This window comes from Ambystoma mexicanum, chromosome 6q, assembly GCF_040938575.1.
Source record: "Ambystoma mexicanum isolate Mex_15411 chromosome 6q, UKY_AmexF1_1, whole genome shotgun sequence".
Classification (NCBI taxonomy): Eukaryota; Metazoa; Chordata; class Amphibia; order Caudata; family Ambystomatidae; genus Ambystoma; species Ambystoma mexicanum.
Genome location: NC_090937.1, coordinates 829,439,232 through 829,461,618, shown reverse-complemented (window position 1 = coordinate 829,461,618; position 22,387 = coordinate 829,439,232). Strand labels below are relative to the sequence as shown.

General features: G+C 42.8%; 1 protein-coding gene across 4 annotated transcripts in view; it reads left to right on the top strand.

The window, feature by feature from the left end:
- The window catches only part of FSTL5 (follistatin like 5), a 3,721,575-nt gene that overhangs the window by 3,361,922 nt on the left and 337,266 nt on the right, over positions 1-22,387 (top strand). For all 4 annotated transcript variants that reach the window (XM_069631359.1, XM_069631360.1, XM_069631358.1 and 1 more), the window contains one exon: positions 11,457-11,564. In XM_069631359.1, the coding sequence (XP_069487460.1) occupies positions 11,457-11,564 (108 nt within the window). The remainder of the gene's footprint in view (positions 1-11,456; positions 11,565-22,387) is intronic.

Below are 22,387 nucleotides of genomic sequence, written 5' to 3'. Positions count from 1 at the left end.
TAGCAGAACTGCAAAGAAGTAGTACTATTATAGGCAGTAGAGTTAGTACTTTTATAATGAGTGAAATGCTGCTGCTGGTCATGATACAAATGCTGCAATTACTACTGCTGTAACTGTGCAGCTGCTATCACTGGTTTATTGGTGGCAGTTCTCCTCCTAATACTGGTTATACTGGTTGCCAGTATTTATGCAATTGTTATGTAATGTACTGCTCTACTGGTACTAGTGGTTCTAAAGTTGTTAGTAATACTGGTACTCCTACTCATACTAGCTCTACTACTGATAGTACTGCTTTTGCTGGGCAGGTAGATTAGGTAAGTATGTCTGTTTGTGTAAAGTTAAAGAAAATGCAAACTTTGACTTTGCATCTTTGCTGTTATATTGTGTACGCAGACTGCACTTCCTCTGCTCCTCTGATGTCACTTCCTTACTAAATGGAGGCCAACCGTAGCAAGACATATGTGTGCCGACATGTTGAAAACATACAGATTTGTTTTCATCTGAAAATAGGCAGAAGATAAAATGTTAACACGTAGGAACAACATATTTTATTTTTGTGAAAATTGTGTTGCAGTTTAATTCTAAATGAAGTCGAAATGTATTGGGTGCCTATCAGAAAGTCTCTGACTAACGTTTACAAAACGTTTTTTTTATGGAATTGCACCTTTTGTAAAACACTTTTGTAAATAAGGACCATAGTCATTTAACACACTATTAGTTCAGTGCAAGAGTCCAAAAACTCAGCGTTTAATAAATGATATCATACTATCAAAGATGCACAAACGTTCTGGTTACTGCAATAACAGGTGTAACCTTTGGACCATGCTTGCAAGACGTCCTGTATGTTACTGCCGAGTGCAATGTATTGCCAGCACCCTTTTTATCTTCCGAAAATCTACTGAAACTGAACGATGTCATAATCCGAATACATATACCCACACCACAGATACATTTAGAAATGTGCTCGGCCCCTCAGCGAATTCCAGTTGTGTTAAAATTATGAATCTCTTGATGTCGACCATTCACACCACCTCAATTTTTGGGAAGAAAAAGGGCCTGGTTCATGTAATTTTTGCATGATTTAAACTGACTTTGCAAAGCCGACACAAACCCTGATTCATGGAACTGTGCAAAGTGTATTTATTTGCTGTGTAAAGTCTGTGCAATGTCAGTGCATAGTCATTGTTGCAATACAAAATGACTTTGCACAGACTTTGCATGGCAAACATACACTTTAGTCACTTTAAACCGTGCACAAATTCCATGAGTTGGGCCCAAACCTGGCAAGTGAATATTCACTGCTTTGTGCAGTACAATACAAATGGTGATCTATGTTGAAATTGGCACACCACACAACCTGCTGCTGCACATAATCAGGGGACCATCACGTCAGAGCCAGTGAGCAGGCAGATTCTACAGTGAATTCCCAAGACACAGTGCCACAGGAGTTCTCTGTACTGTTCTGCTTGCCAGAGCGCAGACACCTCCCGCACTGTGTTTTTCGCCATCTCTTTCACTGAGGCTATTTGGCGATTACAATGTTACAAAGATGAAAATAGTGTATCTTTTTTGATAACAGATGTTTAAGGTTACCCAACTCAATGATACCCGTTTTATCAACCGCGGAAAGTTGAACGGTTGAGCAGTCCTGCTGCAGTTCCAACCTCTTACCATGACTCCAAACATAGAATGCTGTAGTGGATGCACAACAGTTTGCCTAATTCACAGAACGTTTAGTGCGGAGCAAAATCACTTTGCACTACAAAAATACACTTTGCGCCGGCCCTATTTAACACGGTGGAGCAAATTGACTTTACAATCCAAAAGCACACTTAGCACTGCGTTAAATGGTCTTAATTCACAAAAAAGAACTCAGGCTGGAAGGTTTAACGCATTGCAAAGTGACTTTACACTGCCAAAACACGTTGATCTGGGCCTAATTTACAGAATGGTGCAACGCTTATTTTTACGGAGGAAAGTGACTTTGCACTGCAGAAGTACACTTTGCACTGTGCTACATGTGCCTAATTCACAAAAAATCACTAAGTAGTGCTGGCTTAGTGCGTTTTGAGTGAATTAGGCCTATTTAACATGGTGCTAAAGAGTATTTTTGCAGTGCAAAGTTACTTTGCTGTCCAAAAAAAAACACTTTGCACCACTCTGTGTATTAGGTCCGGTTCAACTTATTTGCTGGCAGTGCAAAGCACTTTGCACCATGCAAAACATTCCATGAATTAGGCCTAAGTCTGCACAGACTTTGGCTGTGATTCATGGAATTGTTTGCGTGCGAAACTGGGATTTGTGTGCATTTCTGGCGCAAATCCGTGTTTCACGAATGGGGATTTGCTGGCAGAATAATTCCATGAACCATAGCCTTAGTGCTTTTATGTGAATTATGCCCATTTTGTACGGTTCGCAGAGTACTTTTGCAGTGCAAATTCTTTTTTCGCGGCTCTGTGAGTTAGGCCCGGTGGAAAGTGTATTTTTGCAGTGCAAAGTTGCTTTACTCCGTGCTAAACGTTCTGTAAATTGAGCCTCTCAATACTTGTGTCAGACTTTTATTTTTGATAAGCATAAAACAATGCTATTTTCACCCATATCTGTGAATAACAAATGAATCATCTTTGAGAATCTACCTATGATGTTGTGTATACATGGGTCTGATTTATTGTGTGCTTTAAAATGTCTCGCATGACTTGATAATGTGCATTTGCCAAGAGATGTACAGTGAAGTGTTATGTTGTTGTCAATCAACACATATCTGTTTGGAATTTCTGAAAGAGAGCTCCATATCTGACTGTGTACATCTCCTTACTGTTAACAAGTCCTGCATACGTATAGCAGTGTGTTAATAATGCATTTGCAGCTCCGGCTGCGCATTGCTTAGACCGCCTTCTTTATTTATATCGTCCTTTATTCCCTCCTGTGTGACACACTGCATTTTTTATATTGTACTTTGTTCCAGCTGGAAAACATTTTTTTAGAATCAATTCCTCAAAGTGGCAGAATGGTGAAATGATTGGATGAAATGACATCCCTAAGTGAACTTTAAGCCTGAGTCTGTTTTCCCCTTTTCTAGTGCCCATAGCATAAGGGACATTTTACCCAGATAACGTATTGGTACACTCACAGTTTCAGGGACATAGCAGTCAGGATGAATCTTGACTTCTTATTGCCAGATATATAGCATCCACCATACTTTTTGAACTTCCACTTGGTTTTGAAAAACGCCTTGGCCCAAATGTTTTCTCCCATTTTCCATCAGTTACATTCCCAAGCGCTTTAGTGTGACGGCTGTACAAGCCTGCCAGCAAACACTTCTTATTCCACCTTGCTTTGGGGATGATTTTGCCAGCAAGAATTGCCTCCACACTTTCCAGGGTAAAACCGTTAGCTTTCCAGCAAGTATTTATTTTTCCTTGTCAGAGTTGTTGTCAGACTGAAGTTATTATCTTCCAGCAGCCAAGGTCACTCTCTGGAGCATGAGCCCTCAACGAGCTATGAATGTGTCCTTCTTGTCTCTGCAGTCAGACACACCTAAGATATTGATATTAGTATTAGTATTCTAGTGCTGATCGTATTCCTTTTCCTCTGTCTTGGGTCTGTCTCACTCTAGGCTAGGGCTCTCTGTCTTCACCTTCATCTTTCTGAAATGTAGTCCTGGCTGTGCCATTTCCTACTTTTACCTGGGACTTTTTGATTTGATTTGGTATGATTTTATTTTATTTAGTAATGTACTATGAAAGCTGAGAAGAATAAACTACACTTGGGCGCAGATTTTCAAAGCAAGTGAGCAGGGTAAAGGGGTGCAGTAAAAAAAAAGAGTTACATGAAAAAGTGAGTCTTAAGTATTTTCGTGACCCAAAAAAAAAGAAAAAAAAACCTTGTTTCCTCTTTAAATGTAGCAAGTTGTGGGCATAATGTGTTGTAACAAAACAACTTCCGGGCTAGCAGCGATCCAGGGGCGAATATATGTTTTCAAATCATCAATCAGCCCCACACCTCCAATACACCCGGAGGGATCTGAAGAGATTAGAAAAGCAAACAAATTATAAACCTCCTTGTCCAGTTTTGGTAACGTGGATGGAACAGAAGGCTTATCTCTGAAAGTTTGTGGATCATTGGTTAGTTGTAATACAGCAAAAATACAATATTAACCTATGATAAAAGGGACTGTTCAGTCTAGGTTGCATCAACAATATCTACTTTATTTATATCACAACAGACAGTTCGAGCAACGCTTCTAAATACAACCCCCTCTGTATAGGAATGCAGAGGACAGACAGTTTCAAAGAAGGAAAAGGGATACACTCTGGATACTCACAGGAGGGTAGTCGATATGGTTAATAACCACAACAGTTTCTTAAGGTTTCTTTGATTTAGCACAAAGGAAGCAATGGTTATTAACATTTCTCCAGGGGCCTTCTTGGAAGGACCGGGGGAAAGAACCACAGTGTACCCTATGCTGTAGATGTTCTTGATGCTCACCAGGGTCGAGTCGGCTTCAGGATGCTTTGCTGGCCTCTGTGACAGAGTTCAAGATGGGAGTCAGCTGCATGTATCAGGCGGCAAGATGGCTTAGTGAGCGAAACTAGACAAACAGATGCATGCTGGACTACACAGCGACTCTGGGTCAGGAATCGTCGTCTCAGTGCTGATCGGTGGGTCTGAAGCACAGGTTGAAATTTCTCGGATATCTTTAAGTGACTGTGGCTTGACAATGGTCAGCGTTGCAGTTAGTGGGAGCCCAAGGAACTTGACTGGCTTGTAAATGTCCTTTAAGGCATACAGTAGTAGATGCTTTTCATGGCCCTTCTCCCAGCTTCTTCAATGGGCTTCTGTCATCCTTTAAGGCAGACTGCCCAAAGCTGAGGAGTGTGTTGCAGGCAGCTGGCTTTTTTATGTAGGTCCAGAGACTTTCTGGCGCTTCCTTGCAGGGCACGCTGCGTGCTTGCTAGGTACCAGTTCTGGAGTGGGTGGAGGGACCTCTGAGGACTGTATCTCCCTCTGTTCCCTGGGAGATGTTAAGCAGAGGGATCTTGCTTCCCTCTTTGGAGGACCGGGCGTTCCTTAACTAAAGATGATGTAAGGCCTTCAGCCAGGGTCCAATCACGAGTTATTCTTGCTATTCCTTGTGAAGACTTCAAATGATCTGTCAACAGAGGGGCTCAGCCCTCTTTTAAAGTCAAGTGGGCCACAGTGATTGGTGCAGGCTAAGCCTACCTTAATGAACCAATCCTGGATTCCCTACCAACAATCTCCTGTATGCATGAGATAATAACGAGAGTGCTTTACAACAGGAAAGGTAAAGGCATGAAAACTTGTGATACACCCATCTTCCCGTCTGTTGTGGATCAAATAGTCTCTCTGGTTAATGTATCTCTCTGTGTTCCTGATTAAAGCGGCAGGACTCCCTTCACGCTGCACCGAGCCCAGACTCTCTGGCTCCTGCTAACCACTTTCTCGTACCATATGAATGGGGTCCACCTACCGGGGTGGACTACTGTATACATGCAGTCCCAGACATGACAGCTCACTGTCAATGATAATGAGGGGGAGCTTGCTTCAGGTTGACACTGTTACCTATGGAAGGTTGTTAGGTTGTTTGTTAGTCTCCTTTATTAACTTCTGCAGCCAGGACCCATGTGGGCCTGTCTGAAGTACACTCTAATTGTTTGTTAATCGCTGCCACCAGATGCAGTACCAACACAAGAGCAGGGCGGATCCATGGGGCCTTTGTTAGTTAATCTGGCTAGCCATGGCAGCGGAAAGGTTGACCCTACCCTTTCAGAGGTGACATGGTGTATTCCTGGATGACATATCCCAGCTAGATGTGACAGGGCAGACTGTGCCTGTATGCTGCATCCACTCAGAGTGCATGGGGCAATGGGTTTGTTTTGGTGTGAGTATCGGAAAATATGTGCGGATTAGCCCCACACATTTTCCTGAAGTTGGTCTACCATCATTCCATTTAATGAAACCTTTCAAAAAAGCCCAGGCGAGTGCTCACACACTGTGCGGATGATCGAATTCCTCGCACCTGTGAAACTTGATTTGTGGTCTGAAGGTTGATGTTCCGGGTGGTAGAATTTAATTGTGTAGGATTAATATGTTGGGCCAGTATATGCATACAATTGAAAACCAGTCAGTGTATTCTAAACCCAATTCTCTGCCTGACTAAAAACGAGTGAAGAGATCTCGTAAAAAAAATTAAACTTGGGAGAATGTTTTGGTACATTTCAAATCTTGATTAGTCAATAATCCTTTGAATTGTGTTCAATGTCTTTTGGGATTGCTGTGTTCCTGTTTCCGCTCCTTGCTCCTGGGTGTTTCTCCTCTCCTCCTCCTTGAAAATGCCAAGTGTACTTATCGCCCCTATTGGTTTTGTCTGGTTGCTATCTTTCCTGGTAGGGATCAAGAATTTTAAACCCGTTCCACGATTTTGAAGTCAGATAGAAGAGGGAGGGAGGAAGGAAGGAAGGAAGGGAGGAAGGAAGGAAGGAAGGAAGAAAGGAATCATTCTACCTTCCGTTTGGTGATTTAAGATAGTACTGGTGTGAAAACAAGAAGTGCATGCTGAAGGCAAAGCAGAGAAGCAATGACTATAACTCCCAGTTTTCTGATTCTGCTTTCTTGTATATTTGGATCATCCCGTGGTCCTGTGTATTGGAATGAAATTAGAAGATACATGAGTCTGAATGTATTGCTCGATTTCCCCCTGCTGAGCTTTGTTTATGTATCTTTCATATCAGGAAGGGTAATTTGAATTTCACAATTAGAAGGGTCAGTGGGTGTATGTTGCCAACGTCAGGGGTGGAGTTTAGGAGGACTGTGCACACTGTATCTCAAGTCCTTCAGGTGAGGGAGCCAATTTCGATTTTGTGAAGGTATGATCAAATCCTTCAGCAGTCCCCAATTGATCTTTCAGGATGACCTGGCCAACCACGTAATTGGCAGCAGCAAGTTCAGGCAGCGTTAGAGTTGTGCATTGTTCTGGGTTGGTGACTCGCTGTATATCCTTTCTAATGCCTATTCAACCACACAAAACAGCAGTGTTGCAAGGTCGTTTCTTACACTGCAAAGCTGTAATTGGAAGAACATTTTCACTAATATTATGTCTTGAATAGATCTTTAAAAGAAAGGTTTGCCAGTTCATTTATGACAGCATTAGATAATTTAACTATTGGGGTGACTATTGGGTTCTATGTCATTACTTCTATTTTGTAGGTCGCCTAACCAAAAGACCGATTTCTTTCCGTCTGATTTTAGGCGGCTTACAAAAATCTAAATCATGACATTTCTTCGACCTCCATCCCAACCTCCACACTCTCTTTGCGGACTTACCCAAATCAGGGGGGTTTCACCTCTGAACCCCCCTCACTCAGCTACAGCTGCCTCTCTCTCCTCCCAAGATTCCCCCCCACCAAAAGGCACACAAACACACGCACAAACACGAATAACCAACACACACACACACACTCGCACAAACATATCAACTTACCCGTTCTCCGTCAAGGATGCTTCCAGGTCCTGGCATTCCTGTCAACCCCTGCACACACTCTACCCGCATCTACCCTAACCTATTGGGTACATGCATATCCTTCATGTCTAAGTGTTGTTTGACCTATTGTTTGCGTAGCTTCATGGTGGATGTGGATATGCTGCATTTCTAAAGCATCTACGTGCTACTGCTCCAACAGGGGCATCATTTGCTTTGGCACCTTGGTCAAACCAGGTTCAGTTCTTCTTGATTCTGCACGTTCATCTCCTCTTCGATTACTTCAGGGTAAGGCTGGTACGATTGTCTGAGCGAATATCACATTTTACTTCAGTGATACTGCAGTTCGAAAGTGAAAAACTCTGTGAATGGTGCTCTCCTGTTGTTCCTTCGATATGGAGGCAGGGAAGGGGCCGATGCTATAGATTACGTATTCATCTGCCTCTTCACAACCTCTGTACAAACTGCCACTTCTCCACTGCTGTATGAGACTGGATCAAATCATTCCTATGCAAACATAACTCCAGGGTCCCAATAGGACCCTCTGACGTTGACTCCATTCCTGTTACCATTGAAGTACCCCAGGCTCCTGTCTCTCCCCAACACTCTACAAAACCTATACTAAACCCCTTTTGACCTGCTTGATTCTCTCATTATCAGTTACACCAACTTAGCCGACAATACCCAAATTCTGATCCCCCTCTCACGAAATCATGCTGAAAACACAGCCACTGTAAATAGAGTATACAGTATCATTCCATACTGGATGGCCACTCACAACCTCTGTCTCAATGATGAGAATAGTGAACTACTCATCGTGGCCTGCGCTACCCGCCTCAAAATCCTAGACCCTGCATAAACATCATTCACAGTTGACACCATCCCCATCGCGATCTCAAAACATGTAAAAACCTTAGGTATGCACCTTGACACCGAGCTCAAGATGAACAACCTCAATGCCTTCCTTCCTCCACAGCTACACAGCCAAGTTAATTTCCCTGAGCAGACAGTTCCTCGCTCCAGACAACTGCCTCACACTTACCCATTCCATCCTCCTCAGTAAATTGGATTACTGCAATGCCTTCTACATGGGAACATCTTCGAGAAACATTGCCAAGTTACAGCTCCTAAAACACAAAGCACGCCATGCAGCATTGGGTTTAAGGCATTCAGATCACATGTCTGCCTCCAGACGAGATGCTCGCCGGCTCCTTATCGAAGCGCGCATTGAATTTAAAATGTTAACCCTCGCTCATTGATGCATCTACAAAGAGGCCTCCCTCTACCTCAACAAATGCGCTGTCCAGAAACGTCATGTACGCATGCTGCACTCCTCCACCAGCCTCTCATTCTCCACCACTAGTTTCAAAAGCAAAAAAGCGGTTGGTCCATGTTTCTGGACACCGCCCCTTCACATTGGAACACGCTGCCGCCCAACATCAGAAACAAACGTAATTGACGTTCAGAAAACTTGTTACGTCCTGGCTCTTTAATAAATATGACTAATTGGACACCACCTGCCATCACTGAAATACTACCACACATCGTTATTTGCCATACTTCTGCTCCATGCTTCCCCCTCCGCTTTCCTATCCCTATTATCTACCTGTACAAACGCTGTGATACCCTTGGGTTTGAGCGTTACACAAATGTAATAAATACATAAATAAATAAATATATACATGATAGGTTATTTATAATGCACTTAATACACCCAAGGTTTCTAAGCGCAGACCCAGGGATCAAACTTGCGTTGCTCCGTGTCGTCTTGCTTCCAAGGAAAGCATGTTGCCACTGAGCTATCCTCCCAAGACATCCATGATTGCCCCTGACTGGTTCTTTGCTGACAGAGGATGGAACTTGTAGTCGGGACTTCATTATTGTGGTTGTATTTACACCATTAAGTGATAATCTCTGTGCATGTGTTTCTACCCTGTCTAACATGTGTGGTTAGTTGGTGTGCACTGGAAAGGAGTCGTGCAATTTTTCTGGGGCTTTGCAGACAATTTGTAAAATCCCTGGGGTTGTTTTCAATGTATCTACATATACAATGTTGTGGCTGACTCTAAGCTGTTCTCTGATTTCTGATAGTTAGTTCCTCCCCAAGTGGAATAGGTATTTGCAGTTGAAAGGTTTGGCAAGGGAAGCATTCTGTTCTGGGCATCAGCAGAAGCAATTTGAAAAATAATTAGGTCTCAGTGTGTTTTCCATTCAACCCTCTGGAAGCTTGGTTGGTAACCTTGTAGGCATGACTTTCTCGACCACATACATTCGATTCCACTATCCATCTAAAACGGTGTGACATTTATTTCAGTTTTTGGTTGTTTTTTTGCATGATAACTTTTCTCTTGCTATTATGCTGAGAGTAGAGTAGGGCAATGATGTAACATGTCCTACTTTTGAGCTCCAATGCCTATTTCAGGGTGATTTCCTAAGATCAGAATCTTGAATTTCATTTATGTAAAGTGTGTTATATGGGTTAGCAGCTTCAAAGCTGTTACACCCAAGCTGCTGCTCGAGTGCCATTTCCACACGGTGGCCATTTTACCATAATGCATTGGGCAAATTGAAGTTCATTGAGAGGCTTTGTGTCTGAGAACGATGCAGTTGTCACAAGGAGTCCTGATCTTCTATCGGATATGGATGCGGCTTGAATAGCAAGGTTAGGTAAGGGAAGAAACTGGGCATGCTAGTGTGTCCCAGAGCCACGAGGTACGCTTGGCCAAATTGTTTTCTAGGGGCAGCTAAATGATCCCAATTTAATATTAATAGGAAAGCAAGTGTCTTTGTGGAACACACAGAGATGAGGGCACCTCCAGTCTCTGCAATATGTGTGAAACGCCATCATCCAACACAAACTGAAAAACAGGTACTGTTACAAGGAGCCGGTGGACCCCACACAGCATCGATCAAAGCGTTTCGATTGTGCAATTCTCTCTACCATCATTTACCAACTACCTACTGCCCGTGATTATTTTGTTCGAGTAAATTTGCTTGAGGCCCATTTGTTTGCAATTTGTTTTGAAAACGCATTCCCTCACAAATATAATACGGGGGAGACCCTCCTCATCCCCCCACACCTACCGATCATAATTAAATACCTAAACCCACCACCCATATATATTTTTCAGAAAACGTGTTACAGAATTATGAGCAAGAGGACCTCTAGCAAATAGGCCCGCAAATAAATGGTGTTATTCCATTTTGAAACATGAGTCCTTATCATAATTAAGAATATGCTCACATTCTTCCTTATATTGAACATGGTCCTTGCCAATTGATTTTGCTTATTCAGGGAGTCTTCTTATATAGGTTTCTGACTCATTAACTCCAGTATATCATGGACATGGACATGTGACTGTGGCAATAGGCAACCTGACCTTGATGCATTCCATGTGTTTAAGTTTGGCCAATGTGTCTATAAACAGGTGGGGATGATAACTTAATATAATCGACTATTTGCTTGTTATGTGTCTATATGTGACATGAACTGCTTTTATAGTTTTTGCCGAAATTAAGTCATTGCATTTGCTTGGCTATGGCATTTCATGACTCGTGTCGTGCCCTGATTGCAACCATTACATTTACTGTTATTGTGTGCAGGTCACATTCCCAGCTGGTTTACAAACATTGCTGTAGTCAAATTGCACTTGCTGTTCCCTTCTGTCACTAATGAAGATGCAGTTATAACCAGACTCTGATAGCTTAAGTTTGTTTCCCAGTAACATGCGTTGTTTCCATTGCATATACTTCAATTGCATTGTTTGGTACAATGGGAAATGCTTGAGCAATAACATCTCGATGTGCATAATGACCATTGTTGTAACAATAGATCGTCCATCTCTATGTCCACTTTTGCGCCTAGAAACACTTGTGTACAGGCGCGTTATAAATGCCACATCATATCATATCACTTTATTTTTTATGCAATCTGTCCCCTTTGTGTCTTTCATTGTAGATTGTTAGCACAGATCCTGTCCCTGTGAAACTACACTATGACAAATCGCATGATCAAGTCTGGGTGCTGAGCTGGGGCAATATGGAGAAAACATCCCCAACATTGCAGGTCTGTATACAGCGCTGCATCTGTTGTGAACATATACAATGTTTTGCTCATATGGAAGCCTTTTTGCTATGATTCAATTGAAATTAACAAATGCATTGTTATTAACTTTGGAGCTAATCACTATTATAGCCTTATAGACTGAAGAAGGGGTCATTATCTCAGGCTAATGACCGACCATTAAGTTGGGGAGTCATAGGGCCTCATTATACCCCAGGCGGGACGGGGTTAACGGCGCCGGTAAAGGTGCCGGCGCCTTCAACCCCATCCCGCCTGATTACGAGGTCCCCTCGCGGGACCCAGTCTGCACGTCTGGTTTCACCAGACGTGCAGAGCGGGTCCCGCGAGGGGAGGAGGGAGCAAACAATGAGACTCTCGTAATCGGGCCGTTGTTTGCTCCATCGCCCATTCCCATTCAGCCCTATGGGGGCTGAAATGGGAATGGGGAAGGTCCGGGTCTGGCTTTATAGAAGGAGAAATTCCTGAGCACTCCGAACTCGGAATGACCCGGTAATTCCTCATTCTGGGAACCCGGACGCGATTTCGGTGGCAGCCATGCCGCCAATAGCGGCATGGCTACCGCCGAGGTCGTAATGAGGCCCATGATCTAAAGTGATAATGACCCCTCTTTAGGTCTCAAAGGCTAATAGCATATGGTGGTAATAGCATTACATACTTGGGTGATTTGGGGATGAAGTAAAACATTTTACGTTAAAGATGACAAACTAAGTTAATACATTCAATGTGGTTTTATTTGTAACTTTTAAATAACATGGTTGTTTTCATAAGTTAATCATTTTAATTGCACCTTGGTTGAACTGGAAAAACTGTAACATGAGCATGAATAAGGTGTCATGTAAAAGTAAATGGTTTCTATGAAAGAACGTGAAATCATTTTTCAATGTTTCAAGCGTTCTCTTTCGTGTGTTAAAGAGCATGTTACACCAAATAAATAGTGCTCCTGCACTGGTTGTGTCTTGCTGAAAAAATAGATCTTGCCTGGAAACGGCATTGTTGTTTCCCTGTCTACTTCTGAAGACAGAATGTTCAGGATACAGTGAATATCGGTAGTTATTGACTGCGTTCTAAAAATTCAGATTGGCTGAGGAGGTCAATAACAATCTTCATGTGGTAATCTATACTGATCAACACTGATGTAGCTGCTGGAGCAAAGGCAGGGCTACATTAGGAGTAATAACTGCAGGTGTTGAGCAGATCCACTTTCAAAAAGATTATTAGCGTAAGCATGTACAAATCCATCCCAGGCAGGACATTCCTCTCTCCCACCACCTTCCTCTTTAGTGTTCTTCAGTTTCTCCCCCTGGGCTCCTGTCAATGTCTTCCTTACTTCAGTAAGACACGGATTGTGAATCAGTTGCAGCATTCTATGTGAGTCAAGCACAGGTTTATATGGATTGCAACAATACGGAGGATGGAAGGAAGCTCGAGGGTGTGAAGATGGGCAAGAATGCCAAAGACAACAAGGGATAAACACAGGATATCAGGAGAATGATGTGGTGGGTGGCAGGGAACGGTACAATTCTATACCTCTCTGTATTTACCATTGTGATAGATAAGGATGGGGGATCTAGCAGTGAAAAGAAGTTGTAAGAGGGACAGGAGTAGCTTAAAAGAGGGTAATGGTTGGGTTGTAAAGAGTGTGTCAACCCTGCCCATCACGTTTTACATATCTGACAGGACAGTGCACTATTTAATTAGATACGCGTTGTTCTTCACAGTGTGAAGCAAGTACATCACGCCTGATGAGAGGGCACATCTCGCACCTTCTTTCTGAATAATGTGAAAATCCACATGAATACACTAAACCTTTTCTTTCTTAGACGTTACAATTGCAAACGCTGTCTATATTTTCCTTACTTGTTTTTTGGTCAATACACCACTGCCTTAAAATTGTTATTCACGAAAGAATTTTCAACCTTGAACTATTGATGTTTTGTTTGTAATACCTGACAACTGTGTCAGTTAACATCAGAAATATGGATACTTAGTGGCAAATTCTGCATCATACAACGGCATGTATGCCTAGGATTAAAAAGGCATGTTTTGGGGCATAATTATTTAAATGTTAAACCCTTCCAGTAATGCCATATATGTATGGAATTAAAGCATAACTTAGCTATGCAGAATATGTTTCACACAATAGATATTCTCAGCCCGTGATGATCTCTTCAGACTTTACAGGCATAGGTTATGCCAGGACAGCACAATTTGAGTCCATGTAAAGGTAGGGCAATTGTGAACATGTTTGAGGGGATTGGATGAACTGTAAAATTGCCACGCCTAGATGTAAACAATACGTGTGAGAGTGTGAGCCATAGAAGTAGCTTGTGTTGGAATGTGTGAAGAGCCACAGAACCTGAGGAAGAAGAGTATTATCTGGGTAAACCCATGCAAAGTCAAACCAAGCTAGTTCCTAAGTAACATAAAAGAGCTGGACCTCGAGAAAGATTTTACAACATGGACCAAACAGGTACAATTGCAATGCTCCTGCTTAGTAGGTGGACATAGGCTAACCTCCGGAGGCTGTGAAGGAGAAGGTCATGCTCTTATAATGGCATACTATGAAGTGGTGGTGAGATATTGCTGGCAAGCACATGTGATCCTAGAAATAGTTGAAGAGTGGGTGCATTATCTCACAACAATTCGCCACTCACATACCAGCTCTGCCCATTTCAATGTTCTGGTGGCTAGCTTCTTTCAGAAGACCTGTGAGACTCTGGGCCTCATTACAAATCGCCCGGTATGGAAACAACGGAGGCGGTAAACCCGCCGCCACAGTTGTTTCCATGCCGGGCGATCACAACTCCTGCAGGCGGGAGGTAATGTTCCCGCCAGGTCTGACCTGGCGGGTTTAACACCGCCCGCCTGCAGGTGGACGAGGAAACACCGGCAGCATTACGAGATGCTGCCGGTGTTTCCATGATCCCCATTCCCATTGAGTCCAATTGGAATGGGTATTAACACCATTCCGTCTCCGTGATTCCCGGAAAACCGGGGTTGTAATGCCCCGGTAATTCCGGGAATCACGGAGGCGGAATGGTAATACGAGTCCGGCGTTAACCAGGTGGTTTTACTGCCACGGCAACCGCCGGCTTGTAATGAGGCCCTCTGTCTGTTATTACTCAGCCTAGCCAGTCATGAAATCTGTACTAGATGTTGTTTTGTATTGCGCAAGCACAGTGTAATGACTGGGGACCGCTTGGGCAGTCAAACTCAAAAGGATGCTAAACAAATCCTTTTAGTTACAAAACAATGTGTCTGCAATGTAACACATAGCCAGAATTCAGGCCATGAACTTTTAAAATGATCATAACAATTGCTCTAAGTAAATATTTGAAAGAAACAAATAGAATATTAGTCCGTCATCTGGCCTAATCGATTTTGACCGTCTTTAAAGTAATGGATACATGTAAAGAATATCAGCAAACATATAAAACAATCAACGAAGAACACATATAAAACATAAACAACATGAAAACAATGCATTGTTGAATTGTACGTCTTTCACATGTTATTATTCAATGTACTTGAATGTCTTTTCCCTACATGTTCCAACTCCATGTACTGCAGGACGTTTATCTGTTTTGTGTATCCCTTTTTTGTTGGTGGGGTGACAGGCCAACCTATAATATGTAAACATAAAAGTGACAGTCATAATAGACACCCCACAGGTACTGTCACAGCTGGCACAAAATAATCTCTAACTCTGCACGAAGGTTCAAGCGTCTGCATTACAATTTTCCTGGGGCAGTGGGGCCATCCCTCGCTTGTCTAAAAGCACCTTCTCCCTAACTCAGGCCTCCTTCACCCTGGGTTACTGCATACCGACTGATTCGTCCTCTGTATGTTAAAAGACTAGATAATATTTGATGTTAAAGGTGCATGGCCTTACCTTTCGATCCTCCCTCAGCGACTTTCTAGCATTCCTAACTCAATCAATGGGTTAGTTTTCCAAACGGAAATGGGAATGATGCCTTCCAGAGACTCCAACCAACTAGGTCTTCTTGCTTTTATGCCCATGTTGTCTTCTGTCACAACTCTCCTATTTTGGACTCATCCCCCTTCTTACTCCCGCTTCTACTAATGCATTCTATGTCTCTTTGTTCTGATTCTATCGCTTCCACCCTTTGTTGTTACCACTCTATTGCCCTGCACTACTACCCCCTCCTCATTCTACTACCTCATCTACAAAACTGCTCCACCGTACAGACTACTACTCCGTCCTACACACTACCACTCCCTCTTGCAGACTATGATTATCTTCTAAACAGTACACCTCTCTCCTCCATATTACTTTTTTCTTCTACCTAATACTATTCCACACTTCACACTGCTACTCTACCCTCGAAACTAATGAATCACCCCTCTTCCATTCACTTTCAAATACTCCACATTCACCCCACCACACTCTTTACTCTCTCAAACACACTCAGCTCATGGAACTACTTGCACTCACAGAACTATGCCTTTCTTGCTGATCAACCCTCCCATGTCCAACTTGGGTCTTTCCTCTCTCCTCTCTCTCTCTCTCTCTCTCTAACTTCTGCTCTAATTTACAGTGTTATGTGGATGGCACCGTGCTCTGCTTCAGGCTCCCCTCAACCTCTTCTGCTGCTTCACTCATGCCAGACTGTCTGTCCGCAATTCAGGCATGGCGTGCCTCCAAAGATCTCTTCCTTAATGCCAGTAAGGCCATGATTCCTCCTCATTGTGACACCTACTCCCGTCTTCCCTCTCTCACTCTGGCCGTCCACCCCTGGCCCTCTACCTGCTCCTTCCTGTGAGGCTAAGAACCTTAGCGTCATCTTTGACTCCACCTTCTCCTTCTCTCCTCACATCTCTGATGTTTCTAAGAAGTTCCACTATAAGCTACACCTCCTCAGAGGTACTCTTCCTATTCTCACTTTACCCCAGAAGCTTGCTTCCTTCTTGAGCCCTCCGCTCATCCACCTCCAACTATCTGAGGGTTAGCTGCTTCTCCAGACAGAGAGTGGGGGTAGATCTCTGTCCTAAGCTGGGGCCTCCCTCTGGAACAGCCTCCCTGCCCCTCTCAAACTTGAGCAGGACCACCTAATGTTCTGGAAGCAACTCAAGACCTTCCTTTTTGCTTCTGCTTTCTCTCGCCTTCTCACTTGCTGATGTCCCTGTCTGTTGTACATACTGGTTACCTGGCCACCCACTGAACCTACGGGACCTGGTTCCTGCACGACCAGTTGCCCTTGCATTGCCTCCGGGCCATTGCAGATACAGTCCACTTAAGGGACTGTATCTGCAACCCTACAGTCCCCTGACTCCCTGCACTTATGTGCCACCTCCCGGCAGCACTGACAAGTTACTTTGCACTCTCTCCTCCCACCTACCCCCTGCCTCTCCCCCCCAATACACTTACATGATCTGAATGACACAAGGCCTAGTAGGATCATTGTTTTGTCTTCCTTCTGTCCTCCCTTCCTTGTTTTGTCGCGACAGGAGACACTTGTGTACAGGTGTGTTATAAATTACTTAGCATATCATATCACTCACGTACCAACACTTCACCTGGTCCAACAACCAACTCCACTATCCTATCCACCATCCCTCCTCCTGCTTGGTCTGCCACATACTCAGACCTCACCCGAGGAAGCCACACCTTCCTGCTTCATGGGATTATTATTTTTTCCCTCCCTGCCGCTTGATTGGTAGTCTGTCCCTAACCATTTGAGCTATATATTCCCCAATGGGGAGGTTTCCCAAATTATTTTCTCTTTAAAAGGTGGGTTGAGACCTCCCCCTTTTTTATCTACAGGACTCCTTTTTACTAACAGTGACGTCCCAATGTACATTGTTCCAGTTCATGTTTAGGGTACCCCTACTGGGTTTCACCAAAGTTAAGTGGGGTTCGATTTTGGTTTTCCACCCCCTTTCAAGTCTCTGGTGGCCTAGGGCCCCACAGGGAAATCCTCTTTGGATGTCTTGGGGCTGGTACATGCTGCATAGGTGTCCAAGTAGTTGCATATGCACTACCACTCCAGTCTTCTCTGTACAGACACTGCTGACAGCCTGGACTGCAAATAGGCTGTTGTTTGCAGGGATTCTCTGTCTCTCTCCTGCAATTGTTTCATGGTCTGCGTGGGGCCAGAAGTGACCTCTCTTCTCAGTTGCAATGCAATGTCCTTGGTATTCCTGGAATTAGAAGAGAACATTCTTCCAGAATGTTCGAGTATTATAAAGGATTAATTCATTAATATTGGTTCACAAGTATTGGGTAACATAATTCACTCTTGAAATAAAACACACTAGCACTTTGCAGGGGCAGTTATTTGGACCCTCTCAGCTGCCACCTGCCACCGTCCACCTCAGCGTTAGGACTGGCTCTGGATTTCTCCCTGGTAGGCCTGCAGCCCTGACTGAGAGAGGTTGCCATCCACTCCTGAATAGAAGAAGCTTGAAGTTCTTTTATGTTTTCATAATCAAATACATGTTTTTGTTGGAAATGAGCTTTAGTTGTAAAAAACGATTAATGCATTATCATAAGATAGAGATGAGAGTTCTTTCAGTATAATGGCGCCAGGCACCGATGATTTCAGGAGCCTATTGAATTTGTTGTCTCTTGGCATTCCAAAATAATCTATTGCCTATTACATTTACTCTAATATTTGATATACAAGATTTATTACTAGAATCCATTTATTGAAGAACCCACATCAATCGGGAGGATAGCTCATCGGCAATGTGCTCGCCTTGGAAGCAAGACGACACGGAGCAACACAGGTTCAATCGCTGGGTCCGTGCTTAGAAACCTCTGGGTATTAAGTGTGATATAAATAACCTATCATATCATATCAATTGGTCATTAGCATTATGTTTTGTGATTTTCAACATATGACAATGATGGAATAAGAATTCAGAAACAAATATATAATCAATTAAAGAGCTGTTACTCTTAGGACTGTAGGTATCTTGATTGTGATGTCACCCAGAACGTTTCCATTTAAAATTTGTAGTGCCCAACTCTGCTTCATAAATATCCACATCTCTCAGTGGATGAAGGCAATCTACTTCCATCCACTAAACTCTTGCCAGCTTTAAAACACGATAGATTCAAATCACTGAAGGTTACTATCTCTTTACTCTCTGTTGTCATCATCCAGGAATCTAGCATCGAGAAGATTGTATCAAAGAAAACGTGTTGCTACAATCGTTTAGGGTTCCAATACATGTTTAGTAAGAGGGGGGGCCTCATCCCTGGAAAGCAGATTGTGTCCCACTGAAGGGCAGCCTCTCTACCCTTTTATTTTTATTTAATTTAATTTTTATTTTCATTTAGTTTATTGCAAACTTTTAAAAAGAAGAAAAAAAACAAATGTATGGAGAAAGGTTTCCTGAAATGCAAAGATATCAACATCTTTTAAATTAAACTTACAATCATCATTTCTAAAAATATGGGAACATTCACTAGTGTTCCAGAAAACCATTACTACATTTCTTGCCCTGTTATTCCCCTTTTACTATTGGGTATTTCCATGCAGTGCACCCACTAACCATGATCAATTTTCGACTTGAACCCACTCATTCAATATGGGATTATCAACCAAACTATCCACTTATTCAAATCCATATTGGAGAACATAATGACAAGAGGGGGCAGAGAGAGCATCTTCCTTCTGTTTACACTTAGGCACACAGTTTAAGCAAACAAATCTTCAAAATTCAGTCTTGAGAGCAGTGCCCTGGTCACATCATCCCTGGGCACCTGGTGTTGGGAGGCAATACGGGGGAGCCGTGTCTGGAACATCTTGTGATTTGGGACAGGAGGAGCAGAGGTGATGCCAGTAAATTTAGTTCAAGGTTGGGGGTGCAGCTTGTCTGCAACCATGGCATTTGGGTTAATGAGGAAACCTATTGTCTCATCAAAAGCAGGGTTGGCCTTTCCAAGTTACTTTGATTGTGTCTTGAGCAGGAGGGTGCACATCACGTGATGGTCCCACATTTGTGAATCTATTGTTAAAAACTCACCAACCATAAACCTGGGTTCAACAGTGATGGTGTAGGGGGCCATTTATCTAGGAGAATGGGAGTGGTGTAGATTTGGCTGATCGGCTAAGGAACTATAGGGGGGGTTAGTGTGTTCTCTAGGTGGTAGCCAATGAGGGTGGTGGGATTATACAGTACTCATTAGTATGCATAGTAAGGTTAATTTGCAGAACTCCCTCTATGCAAGTTGTATGCCTTTGTGATAAGACAAACTCTGCGGCGGTTTGGTTCTACGGGACCGCCTGAGACCTTTTTGCGTGTAATAAACCTTTGTTTTCCCTTGCAAAGAGATGCAGAGATTATGGATTGTTTTATCTTCCATTGTTTGGGCTACCATCCTCTCACTGTGTATGAGATTAAAGGGATATATGCACTACCAAATGCCAGTTCTGTTCTGCTAATTTGGAATGTATTCTGGCATGTTCTCAGTGGGATGTTTGGATACCTCGTTTTTTTTTCTTCCAGGCATGCATGTGATTATATAAGAAAGTGGGACTTTTCTGCTGCTGTTTTGAGTGAGATGTATTGATTAATAAATGCATTACTTAATCTTTTATAACACGTGTAATGCTGGAGAGCAGTCTCTAAGAGCAGGACCGGGAATCAAAACTGTGTTGCTCTGTATTGTCTTGATCCGAAGACAAAGCAGTTGCCCCTGAGTTATCCTCCCAATGGTGTAGTTCATTCTTTTCATGTGTGTTATTAGGGATAGTGGTGATTGTACTGTGGTAGACATTTGTCGACGATGTCATAATGATGTATCTACATTGATTACAAGCATTGCCACAATGTTGGGTAAAAAAATCAAACCTGACAGCACAGAAGAAGTCAGCATCTTATGGAGGATTGCATGTCCAATGTATCCGTACACTCTCTGGACTGGCATTCACTGAGAGAGCATGAATGCTTAAATACATCTTTCAATACACGTCCACTCTTACACCCGTTTTAAAGAACTGTTGCTAAGTGACGAAGACATAGTTTACAAAGGAGCCCTTTGCTCAAATAATAAATGGGACAAAGTACCTCCTACCATACTCTGCTAGGATATTGCAAGTCACCAAAGAGCTTTGTAACCTAACAGAGGAAAGGGTTGCAGATTTGCCATATCCTTTTTACATACAGTAGAGTATATTTTGGTTGGTCCTCATAACACACTCTATCTCCCCTCCAATGCTTAATGTAATGTGCTTGGATCAAAACAAGACAGAAATATACAGTTTTTAACGTGTTGCAGAAAAATAGAGTAAGCAGTTAAATAGAATACACCTTAAAAAGTTCTCATTTTGGGGTAAATAAGTGATAACATGCGTATTCTTATACTCATGTGGCAAACTTCAGCAGTGAAAAAAGAGCATTCTGCCATAAACACTTCCTTATCAGTTATTAACTGTAAAGTGTCACAGAAAACCAGAACACTATTTTACAGGAATGGAATTTGAAAATCTTGTCAGGGCTTTAATGCTGTGATGCAGTGCCGGCTGGGCTGGAATTCTGCTCTGTTCTGCTCATGCTGAAGGCATTGTGACCTCATAACTGAACCATGTTAACGTATGTAGTATTCACACTTCTGCTACGAGATGCTGCCAGCTAGATACATCTGTGCCTCGTGGACAAGCTTCTTCATCCCTTCCAGCGTCATGTCTCGTGGAGATACGGATTGAAATATGGAATGCAGATTGAAGGATCACAGAGGAGTTGAGCTCAACCCGGCGGTGAATGGAATGATGCAGAAGCAGAAGACTGTATATTAACGTATTTAAAACAACTCGTCAAAAGTCAAAATCCATTGACAAAAGAGGAATTTGAGGAATTTGGTCTTGAAAACTATTGGAAAGTTGCAGATGAACTGTATGTGTACGGTAACATGATCATGAGAGGTGACAAAATAATTCCACCATCGAGAGTACGTCAAAGGCTGATTGATTTGGGTCATGAAGGTCACCAGGGGATAGTGAAAACCAAGCAAAGAATACGGAACGATTTCTGGTGGCCTGGCTGTGATCTCCAAATAGAGAAGTCCATTTGAGATTGTATCCTTTGCAATGAACGTGAGAAAAGTTGTGTGGGTGCGAATCACCCAATGGTTGTGACAAAGATTCCTGAGAAAGCATGGGATGAACTGGGTATGGATGTACTTGGTCCTGTGAATAGTAATGGAATACAACAGTATTGTCTGGTTATATTTGACCTTCTAACTAGGTGGGTGGAGGTATTAATTAGACCATGTATCACTGCAAGAACTGTCACTGATTTCCTTTTGGAAATCTGTGAGAGAGAGGGGTTTCCAAAAAGCATCAAGACTGACAATGGTACTCAATTCCGCTCCAAGAAAATGGAGGAGTTTTGCAGTAGAAATTCCATAGAACACAAAAAGAGTGCCATTTATCATTCACAGACCAATGGAGTAGTGGAACGGTTTAATTAGGTGCTCAAGGAGACCATTTGATGGGCATGGTCGAATGGATTGAACTGGGAGAAAGCTGTGAAGGAGAAAATTGTGGCACATTGTTTCACTCCACACTCCACCACAGGTTTGTCCCCATTTGAGTGGAGCAGGGGGAGGAAAGCAAACACCAAATTGGTACCATCATGGATGAGTAAAGGTAATGAACTACAGAGAGATTTTGAGTCTGTGTGTGAGAATATCAGGAGAGTTCAGTTGAAGAATGCCTATGATAAACAACTGTATGTGAATAGGAAAGATATAAAACCTGTTGTGGGAAGTGTGGTAAAAATTAAACTTCCTCCTGCTTTAAGGAAAGGTGTAAGTAAATGGTCTGATCCTGTTA